Source organism: Mytilus trossulus, chromosome 4 (assembly GCF_036588685.1).
Source record: "Mytilus trossulus isolate FHL-02 chromosome 4, PNRI_Mtr1.1.1.hap1, whole genome shotgun sequence".
Lineage (NCBI taxonomy): Eukaryota > Metazoa > Mollusca > Bivalvia > Mytilida > Mytilidae > Mytilus > Mytilus trossulus.
In genome coordinates, this window is record NC_086376.1 from 23,099,837 (window position 1) to 23,112,030 (window position 12,194).

The 12,194-nt window shown below is 33.3% G+C and overlaps 1 protein-coding gene across 1 annotated transcript in view; it reads right to left on the reverse strand.

Moving 5' to 3' along the window:
• Positions 1 to 12,194, reverse strand: part of LOC134714906 (semaphorin-4F-like) — a 99,323-nt gene that overhangs the window by 67,239 nt on the left and 19,890 nt on the right. The window contains exons 4-8 of the mRNA XM_063576604.1: positions 7,858 to 8,175; positions 6,508 to 6,589; positions 3,583 to 3,634; positions 3,048 to 3,110; positions 1,007 to 1,190 (exon numbers count right to left, since the gene is read on the reverse strand). Of these exons, the coding sequence (XP_063432674.1) occupies positions 1,007 to 1,190; positions 3,048 to 3,110; positions 3,583 to 3,634; positions 6,508 to 6,589; positions 7,858 to 8,175 (699 nt within the window). The remainder of the gene's footprint in view (positions 1 to 1,006; positions 1,191 to 3,047; positions 3,111 to 3,582; positions 3,635 to 6,507; positions 6,590 to 7,857; positions 8,176 to 12,194) is intronic.

The following is a 12,194-nucleotide window of genomic DNA, read 5'->3' on the forward strand; positions in this document are numbered from 1 at the left end:
TAACAATTTTCCACTGCAACTACTGGGCCAAGCTCATTATAGATAGAGAAAATTGTAAGCAGCAAGAATTTTCAGTAAAGTAAGATGAACAATTACATCACCATCATCAAAACACAATTTTGTGATGAATCCATCTGCTCCCTTTGTTCATATTCACATAGACCAAGGTGAGCGACACAGGCTCTTTAGAGCCTCTAGTTATAATATGTCAACAGCTGATTCAAAAGAGTAACGAAATCCGTCAGGAGAACAAAAGCCTGGATAAGATTCGCAAAACAAGGTGTCTTTGTGTGGTATCCATTAACTTTACAAGATGCATTTCATGACACTGTCTTTCATAAATGGTTAATGTCGAAGGTATCAGTACGTTTTTGACAACTTAACAAAAAAAAATCAGATTAAGAAAAATGACACCGGGTGCAACATGCAACATAATATGGACCATGAGCTGTCATTAGTGAAACGCATATTGTGATTAATTGTATACACACTTGAATATTATATGCATATTGTAGTTAAAACTGTGTGTATCAATTTAGTACTGTTTACTCAGAATTAAAATGCATATTCCACCGTTTTTGAATACAGTTATTTTTTTATGTAATATAATCCTTGTGCATTTAATACTGGAAGCCTTTTTTGACGTGACTGTTGCTCGATATATTACCTTAGCTGTTTTAGGTCAACATTTAGGAAGTCTTGGTCACCAATGCTCTTCAACTTCGTACTTTTTGGCATTTAAAATTGTTGCTGATGAGTCTTTTGTAGACGAAACGCGCGTCTAGCACAAATAATCCATGTATTTATGATTATTTTTTTTACATATCTAAATGCATAAAAATGTTTACAATCATGCATATGAAATACTTAATGAAATAACACAGAAGAAAAGCTCAAGTGTGCCTGTGTGGAGTGATCAATGCCTAATCATAATCCTTTTTTCAGTTGTTTATCAGTCCGTCATTTATCTTTATAACTGCCTTTTCTGTAGGTAACATAAACTTACTAGTATATAAAGCTGTACAATTATCAAACGGATCGTTTGCACATGGAACAACCGAACTGCTAAACGTCATGTCCGTTATATTGAGTTCAAAACCTTTTGCGGAATTTGCGTTTGTTCCACACAAAATCATCGTGTCTGCATTCTTCTTGGTAATGAATTTTATGTGATTTTGACAATAGGGTGTCTGAAACATAAACAAGCACAATATGTAAACACATAAAAGTATACCACTACAAACTTTACTATTCGTTTATTTATCAAAGAACATTACAATCCGGTTATTTTTTACAAACTGTTGTATAATTATTTTTTGTCAGCTTATACTCGAAAAGTGTTGAATACTTGTTTATTCCATTAATATCCATGCAGCCCGTAAAGAGGGATTGCGCTTACAGACATACAAAGGAAAACATAGACAACCGACAGACTGACGGATGAACATTAATATTCCTATATACCCTAAAACTATGGTCATCCGAGGGGTACAATATATCGTAGAGTTAACACTGGTTCAGATGTACTTATAATTATTAAAATTATTTCTGTGACTGCATCCTAAATCAATTTGTAAGATACTCAACGATAGATTAATTTAGCTGATCTGCATTAACCCAACTTCATGCCCTATCATTTACTGTGTTACGACGCTAGATAAACACTGACGAAAAAATGTAATATTTCACCACCGATTTAAATTCCGTAAATAAATTAAGAACAGACTTGTTTATAAGAAAATGTATAATGCATAATTTGCATTTTTTTTCTGATATATTTGTTATACGCTTTCAGTAACAATTACTTATTTTAGTAAATACAATATTTGACAAATATCTTTTATTTGTATCAGGTTTGCAAGATGAATTATGAAGTGTATGTTTCATAGATGATTTCGGATATGTACCTTACGTCGTAACTACGATCTCCTTCCCTTTTAAGAATGTGACTTACCCAGTAAGACCATTTACCGGCTTTGTTATAACATGAGCAACACGACGGGTGCCTCTTGTAGAGCAGGATCTGCTTACCTTTCCGGAGCACCTGGTATTGGTGGGGTTTGTGTTGCTTTTTCTATCGTTTTCTATGTTGTGGCATGAGTACTATTGTTTGTCTGTTTGTCTTTTTCATTTTTTGTAATGGAGTTGTCAACTTATTTTCGATTTATGAGTTTGACTGTCCATTTGGTATCTTTTGCCCGTCTTTTATGTGTAAATCATGTTTTACGGTGATAAAAAGGTATCCCAATCCATGAAATGCATTAATCATAAGATAAATACACACTTAGTGTTCATGATCAGGAGCAATTTAAAACAGGACTAAGTGCAGATTGAATATAGAGATAGTGAACTGTGGGTTAAGATTTAATTTAATTCAGATATGAGAATATACAGGGAGAAATTGGAATATGATAAATACTACTGATATCGCAACTCACACTGACATGTGCTAAACATAACAAATTGAAAAATTATTATAATTGCATTAAAATAACATTGAAAAGACCTTGTTTCTACCCGCCACATGTATTCGTATAGATAGTTATCAAAGATGTCAGGATTATAATTTAGTACGCCAGACGCGCGTTTCGTCTACATGTAAGACTCATCAGTGACGCTCATATTAAAATATTTAAAAGCCAAACAAGTTCAAATTTGAAGAGCGTTGAGGATCGAAAATTCCAAAAAGTTGTGTCAAACACGGCTAGGGTTATCTATGCCTGAAATAAGAAAATAATGATTTAACGATTAACTGTTTTGTTATTTTATAATTTGAAGTTCCTTTATATGTCTGTTTATTATGCTGCAAGAATTTGTATGACCTCTTTATTTAGGACCAACATGCGAACGTGTTGATAAATAGATAATACCTATGTATATGTAAGTCTCATTTGACTTTTAATTGACATTTAATAAATATTGTTAACACAAGCGACCCGATACATGTACACCCATCTGCATTATCATGAGGAATAGAGGCAACAACACACAAACAAGCGAGTAAAGTAAAATTGTCTGTTACTAGTATACAATTAAGAATAACTCACCGTAGGATGTGAAAGAGTACAGTAATTTAGCTTATCTGCTTCCGGTAGAAAATCAATGGTTCTCTGAAAAAAAACACAAACGGTTATTTAACAATTTTATGGAATGAAATAGAAAAATTGAAATGAAAGATTCAACCAGCGGCTTTACTGGTTTGATGAAAAAAAGTAATTCTTTAACTTATAAAACCAATTGTATTTCCTTTTTGAAAAGCTGACTAAAATCATTTCAAACGGCATGGAATATTATTCTGTAGCTATTTATACTGTGAATTTATGATTACTGCACATTCAAATGAGACTTGTAACATTTTTGGTGGTGCATAACTGTGGCAAGTGAAATAAAAAAAATCAATTGAAAATAATTGAATGTAACTTTTTATGCTTGTTTTGTTTTGCAATGATACCGGCTGCACACGTGCATATAACATATTTCATGATCTTGTGTACAAGGTGTTTGTTGCTTATTTTCTGAGATTGTAAAACATCTAGTTTTTTAAAACAATTCATCTTTTATTATGCAGCTTGTGATACTTACAGAGTTGACAGGATATACAACGTCTGACAGTTCTATAAGGCTTAGAGTGTTCCTGAATGAAAGGAAACAGTAATAAAACAAATCACTACCACTTATCGACATGGTATGCCTTATTGATGACATAGAAGGAGGTATTTATTCAAGTTAATCATTTAACTATTAAATCTGTTTAAAAGTTAAAAAGCGCAAATCTCGTACTCCAAGGGAAATTATCGACAACAAATTGAACACAACAGACACAAGAAGTAAAATTAACAAAAAAAATAGGAAACAGCAGTCACCATGGTGTAATAATGTCGATTACTGTAAAACAATGACATATTAACATGCAATAGATAAAGTAAATATAAGCATATACGAAGGAGAAGAATATTAATAAGAATGGATTAAACAGTAAAGGTTAAAAGGAACAAATAAAAGGAACACTTTATTTAAAAAAAGTAGATATGGTATGATTGCCAATGACACAACTCTTCACAAAAATACCAAATTACACAAAAAATTAACAACTACAAATGTACTTGCGGCCTTTAATAATATAATGAGAAAAGACCATTTAAAATACTTCAAACGAAAAAACTGGCGGCCTAATTAATTTATAAAACCATGAACAAAAACAAATATGTCACAAAGCTATAAACGGCAACCACTAAATTGCATGCTCCTGACTTGGAACAAATTTATACCTTCACAATAAACTTATAAATGATTTTCATTTCAACACAATTTTCCCTGTGATTCCAATAGCATTGATATCGATCGACGTAGTTATTATTTAAACTTATTCAAGATACCAGGCTTATCAATTATATATTTTTTTATATTTACTAAGGGGTATAATTAATTATAAATGCAAAACCCATCCTATTTTGCACTTGATGTGGAGTTCATGGTAATAAGCATTATGGATAAAGTTAATAACATTCGGTTGAATCAAACTGATATTAACAAACGTTTTAAGAACATACGAAAACATAATTATGTACCCGTGTTTACTTAGTAAAAATGAGTGTTCAATTCTTATATTTTAAAGTCATCTTTTTATCTGCTCGTTTAAAATCAAATATTTGAAAACGAGACTTCTTTATTTTCTTTAATCTACATTGGCTACATGTATAGGCACCGTGTATCATCGTACAGCGGATATAGGTATTAACCAAGCGGGCGTGAGCGATTTTGATCTTACACAGTAACGAAAATCTTTGCTTTGTTCATATAATATCAATGTGTTCTTCAATCTTAACATAATTGCTGTTTTAAGAAATGATTTGGTCGTAGGTTGGTGGTTAGAGATGTCTCATTATTTTCCAAAAACAAGAGGAATTACAAAAACGTTGTAAAATCATGTGCAAATACTTGTCAAGGAAGTTGGCCCTCTTCTCATCCGATATAATTCTATATTCATTGCAACTCTTTTTCTGATAAAAGGTCAAAGAACATACGAAAACATAATTATGTACCCGTGTTTACTTATTAAAAATGAGTGTTCAATTCTTATATTTTAAAGTCATCTTTTTATCTGCTCGTTTAAAATCAAATATTTGAAAACGAGACTTCTTTACTTTCTTTAATCTACATTGGCTACATGTATAGGCACCGTGTATCATCGTACAGCGGATATAGGTATTAACCAAGCGGGCGTGAGCGATTTTGATCTTACACAGTAACGAAAATCTTTGCTTTGTTCATATAATATCAATGTGTACTTCAATCTTAACATAATTGCTGTTTTAAGAAATGATTTGGTCGTAGGTTGGTGGTTAGAGATGTCTCATTATTTTCCAAAAACAAGAGGAATTACAAAAACATTGTAAAATCATGTGCAAATACTTGTCAAGGAAGTTGGCCCTCTTCTCATCCGATATAATTCTATATTCATTGCAACTCTTTTTCTGATAAAAGGTCAATGTGTGTGTGTAATACGTATAGCTGTTTCAATAATTGGCATTGAAATCGTTCTTACATATTTTATTTTTCGATATTTTATCCCTAAAAAAGTGTTGTGTACGGTGTTTAGCTGACCACAAAAATCCTTATGTACAGTGTATAGTTATGTTGTTGTACACCGTACACAAAAACATAATTTTTATATTCGTTTATAACCCAAAATGTCAGATAAAACATGTAAATGTCTCAACAACTGTATCGAAATTGAAAGTTGGTGTTGACATTCACAAGTTAATTGTTCTTATTAGAATATCAAATTTGTTTTATGAATAGGAAAAAATCGATGCAAAAATTATTTGGGAGCAGCAATTTCAAATATTGAGAATATGCATTGAATATTGATCAAGCAAAACAATTATTTTCGTTACCGTGTACATGTAAGGTCAAAATCGATCATGCCCGCTTGCTTAATACCTATATCCGGTGTACTTATGATACACGGTGGTATGGAATGGTTGAGACCAAAAAAAAACTTGTTTAACACTGCCACATGTTTGACCTGTCCCAAGTCATGAGCCTCTGGTCTTTGTTAGTTTTGTATGTTTTGTTTTAATTTTGATTCATTCATATGTTTTGGAGTTGAGTGTGAAGTCCATTTGCACTGAAAAAGTACACAATTTTAATGATGGGCCATCCGAGGTCCACATTTGGGTGTGGGATTTTCTCGCTGCATTAAAGACCCATTGGAGGCATTCGGTTGTTGTCTGCTCTTTTTTCGAGTCGTTGTCTCTTTATATTAATGTACAGCTTCTTGACAAGAGAAGTCAAAGGATTTACATATTATGCTCCAATAAACTCTTGGAATGCCAAAGAGATCGATAAATATTGTTATAGTAACACTGAAGTAAAGTAAAATTTCACTATTATATCACAGTAAGATAAACATGTGCAATAAGCACAGCTATAATATCATTCCTAATCTACAATATATCAATATATAACAAGTGAAAAAGTGCTGTTGATTGCATTCTCACTTACATTTGTCCTACGAAAAGTTTCTGCAACTCTGAATCGATCAACATGTACCGATTATAACTAGCATCAGTTGATGTAACCAATGCTGAAACGGATAAATGTAAAATATTATTATATCCTGTCGATACTTTTATTTCAGCATTGCACATGATCATGCGTTTCTCTGATTGATAAATTAAATATATTTTGTAGTGTGTAGTGAAAGTTTATTTATTCGGGTAAAACATGGCTTATTTACTACTGTTAATTCGTAATGTGTTAGGGATCCTTTTGTATAAGTCTAGCTATATAATCTTTGGTGTATACATAAAAAATCTCACTTTATATTTTGATATATATTTTTGTAGCAGTCATGCAGTAATAACGCATCTTTACATGAACATATGTTCTCATTTACGAGTTATTGTTGTGTTTATCTTAAACCTCATTCCGAAGAAAGCTGACTGCTACGATTGTTTGGGAGTGTGAAAAGTCTTATATTATATAATTAAATCTACAATATCATTCAATTATACCTACACATTTTTTTAGGAAAAGACATGCCTTTTTTTATTTTAATAAAAGGGTCAACATTTTAACATTTGTTGTTATTACTTGAATGTGGGCATCATAAATATGATGGAACTCTGTTTTATGTTATTTGTAATGACTGTAACTATTATACTTAAAATTGATACACGAATATTTGACTGTTTAATTTTGTAATACAAACAGAGATTGCATAGCACAGTTCATGTTTCTCATCTCACTGACCTATAAAGAGGTCTGCTACAAAACAAAAAACAATAAAACAAACAAACAAAAATATTTCAGTTTTTTATTTCCTATCAGTAAAGTCTCTACAGAGTTTAATGGTTTTATGTAATGATCGACATCAGGTTCTAAAAAACGATAAATTATTGAATACACAATTTTAATAATCTTATAATATCATCTCTTTTCTCCAAATGGAACAAACGAAAAAATATAAGCATGTAGAACGTTATATTTAAACGTATCAAGATACGTAAAATATTCTAGCATATACAACTTCAAAATAGGCTCAAATCTCAATTCATTTATAATCGGTTGCTTGTATAACTTGAGTGTGCAAGTTTATACTCAATGTTTAAAAACTAAAGAATTAAAAGAAGTTCGACAAATTCCAATAGCGTTTATTGGGTCAGGCATTCAATAAGACTAAACCAGAATTCAGCGTGTGTCGTTAGACAGGTTGATTCGAATGTAATCTGTCAGCTCTATTTGGAACTAAAGCACGAACCATTGTATTTAGCTTGACCCAAGCAATTAAATCCGTCTTTGCTCTTTATATCTTGCATTATTTTACTTCTATAATATTTAATCACAAATTACCTGGAAATATTAGGTTATATGATTTTATTAGGTTGCCATTCTGTACTGAGCAATTGTAAAGCCCTTCATCGCCTATTTGGGCGTTTACAACTCGTAAATCGAAATTTCCTTTACTTCGGTCGCCAGTTATAAATAAACGATTTTCCAGATCTTGGGGTAATTCTGTGTTAATATTTCCTGATTCTGCATACAGTGCGCCATCTTGTTGTGGCCCATTCCAAACTAATGAAGTGCCTTCCGTTGAAGCTATACTGCAGTCTAGTAAAACGGATGTTCCTTGAATTTCATACCTAGGTATTATGCTACACACGGAGTAATCTAAAACAAATGCCTTAATGTTAGAGTACAGCAGTGAACAAACTAAAAGTTAAAAAATAATATAAATTGTGTCTCATTGACTACTTATTCCGTTTTATTTGCAGCGAGACCTTTTTTTGTATACAATGTGTTAGTTTGTATTTCAACAGGAATCTCACTGTCTTTCATTAGGGATTTTTCGTTTTGAATTTTCTTCGGAGTTCAGTATTTTACTGTTTGCTAAGTGTTTTTTTTAAATTATTTAATGTCTGCGTTGTCTTTAACTTTAATGGTTTCATCAATCATTTGTTCAAATTAAACTTTGTTTTTACTTTTTTGATCGGCAACTTTTTTTAAAAGTAAAACCATAAAAAGGCACCGGTGGTGTATAGAAAATAGTAATGTTTCAAAATTAAAACAGAGGAATTTCAAAATTCTCATTGTGTCGTGCTTTTATACCTAGTTCGTTTCATTAAACAGGAATAAAACGATGGTGTAACTTGTGGTTGAGGAATTAGTTGACTCCTCTGAGCACCTAAATCCCTCTGATGTCTGGTACTTTTCTTTTTGCTTAATCTCTAGTTTAATGTAAAGTCTTGTTGGGGGGTTCTCTGCTTTTGTTTTAGCCTCGGTCACACCTTGAAGCCTCGGTCGCTCATTAAAGCCTCGGTCACTTCTTAAAGCTACGATCACACCTTGCCGGATAGCTCGAACAGACGGCTTACGGATAACTTTTTTTCAATCCGTTCATGTCCATTAGACGTCCGTTCTTATCCATTAGACGTCTGTCCATATCCGTAACATGTCTGTTTAACGTAAGTTTTATCCGTCGACGTGTGTTCTGTCCGGGGAAAAATTTTGAGCATGTTCATAACTTTGAAAGGGCGTCCAACGGATAGGCGTCCGTTTCGTACGGTTCTCGTCCGTTTCGTTTTCGTTACGTGTCCGTTATACATCCGTTGGAGGTCTGGAAGATAACCTCACCAACGGACTTCTACCGGACGTTTAAAGGATAAAACGGATGTTGAACGGATGAGAAACGGACTTCTACCGGTCGTGGAACGGATAAAACGGATGATAAACGGATCTGAAACGGACAAATGCCAATAGAAAATTTGCGTCAGAAATGCCAATTATTTGTATGTCAGATTTCTTTAGGTTCATGAATTCTTATTATTCATTACCGATCTTAGAGTATAGGCACGTCTTCACAATCAAGCAGCTCTTATTCAAGCCAGACACTGTCCTTTGGCGGAATTTTGAAGACCAAACCAAACCAAAACCAGTTATACAGAACATTTGAATATTTGTGCACTTTACATGTATCATTATTTTTGATTTTACCGTATATCTTGTTCATCCGTTTTATCCGGACGCTTCCATTAGGTGTCCGTTTTATGCGGTACTCGTCCGTTGGATGTACGTTCGACATCCGTTCTGTCCGGTACGTTTCCTTTTCTCGTACGTTGCATATCCGGTGTGTGTCCGTTATGCATCCGTAACATGTTCGTTTTTTTTCGGTCAGTACATCAACGAACTCCCAACGGATAACAATTTTGTCAACGGACAACTTTAATTTTCACCCGTTAGGAATTCGTTCGTGCTATCCGGTAAGGTGTGACCGTGGCTTAACGGATAGCTCAATCGGATGCCTAACGGATAACTATTTTTCAATCCGTTCATGTCCGTTAGACGTCCGTTCTTATCCGTTAGACGTCCGTTCATATCCGTTGTATGTCCGTTAAGCGTACGTTTTATCCGTCGACGTCAGTTCTGTCCCATAGAAAATTTTGAGATTGTTCAAAATTTTTAACGGACGTCCACCGGATGAAATGTCCGTTGAACGTCCGTTAGGCGTCCGTTTTGTACGGCACTCGTCCGTTTCGTTTCCATTTTGTTTCCGTTACGTGTCCGTTATACATCCGTTGGACGTCTGGCAGATAAATTAACAAACGGACTTCTTACGGACGTTTAACGGATAAAACGGACGTTGAACGAATGTTAAACGGATCCTCTACCAGACGTATAACGGATAAAACGGATTATGAACGAATCTGCAACCGATAAATAACAACTGAAAATAACTGCCCTTTGGTGGCATTTTGAAGAGCAAACCAAAACCAGTTACACAGTAACGTTTTGAATATTTACGCGATTTACATGTATCATTATTGTCGCCTTTGATTTTTCTGTATATCTTGTTCATCCGTTTTATCCGGTACGCTTCCGTTAAGTGTCCGTTTTATGCGGTACTCATGCGTTGGATGCACGTTCTACGTCCGTTCTATCCGGTACGTTTTCGTTTCTCGTACGTTGCGTATCCGGTGTGTGTCCGTTATTCCTTCGTTACGCGTCCTTTTTATATGGTCAGTACATCAACGTACTCCCAACGGATAACAATTTTGTCAACGGACAACTTTTATTTTCATCCGTTAGGCGTCCGTTCGTGCTATTCGGTAAGGTGTGACGTAGGTTTTAGCAATGGAAGATTTTGTATGACTATAAAAAGAACAACTACCAATATATATGAAAAACAAATATCATTATAATGTTTGGGATATAAATCCCCATTCACTGGTACAGGAAAATTTCTGAAACTATTTGAAAAGTTGTTATAAGAGTTTTGAGTTATTTGTATGATGGAAACGTATATGTAGGACTCTTATAAGTGGCGGGTTCCAAATCTATTGCAGATTGCTAATCTATGGAAAATAGGAGTCTGGACGTCATGCCATCCCAAATCTATGGGAGATTATTTACAATATAAGTATATGGCAAGTTTTGTAATTTTCTAATCCATGGCGAATTTTTGTTGTTTCTATATCTATGGCAAATGTTGTGCTAATGAAAAACTATTCGGGATATCGGTTTTTAATCGGATCTTAACATGACTTGTGATTTGTTTCAAACCGGTATTTTCAAAAATAAAACAAACAAATGTCGAAATGTTCAGGACTTAATTAAATCTGTATTTGGGTAAGATGCTGCAAGCATACGATTTTTATTGCGTCTTACACTTTGAGAAGCAAATAATCTTTTACTAATTTATTAAAATATTGTGTAAAAACGTTATCTATGAGCTATGAAAGTCAAGTGACTCGAGCATTTTTATGAGGAAGTTTCAACAGAAACATTTCTTACAGTGGGTGAGCTTTCATTAGTCTTCACTATTCTATAGATTAACAAATTTTGATTATATTTATAATTTAAAATCTTCATTGAAGGTGGAACACGAATGCACAGTTAATTAATTATATTGATGTGTCATTTGTATGCAAGAGTAACAATCTTTTGTATTATGTGACGATTCGAAAAAAAAAATATGCGAGTATTGTCTCCCTTTAACAGGTTCATTAATTGTTAATCAAGTATAGGTTTCTGATATAATTTTGAATAATTACAAAATGTATCAATTCAATATATTTTAGGTTTTGGTAATTGTGTATCAAAAACATTGATTTACGAATTTAATTTCATAAATATGAAACGTTTAAAATGATTACATACCAATATAAAGAACCGTTCATCATTTCATTAAAAAGACTATAAATTAAAGGTGATTTTTTTTTATAAATTATTTAAATTACCACATGGTAAAAATATAAATTATTTAATGCCCAAAAAGGCGCAAGCCAGGGCCGACCGAGCAAGGGCTGTATAGCCAGTCAAGGTCGTTAAAAACTTCCATTTGTTGGTGAAAATTTAGCTCACCTTCATGATATACTGATATAAAAATTAACCTGAGTTATCTAATATTATTGACAGGGAGACCATTTGCGAGTATGGTGTTGAGGAAACGATGATATTCCGTCGGAAGAGGACGATAAATGGCTGACCCGTGTTAAGAGAGAGCCATATCTCTTGCCCGTTAAAGATACCCTTGTAGATTTGGAAAAAAGAGATTTCGCTACAAGGCAACACTCGCACCCGCAAAGTGGAAAGGGATTTATATAAGTTCCAAATGTGTTTCCTCAATCCACTATGAATAAATATGTTTAAAATCGATCACAGAGAGGGACTCGCAACCAATTTTTAATTGT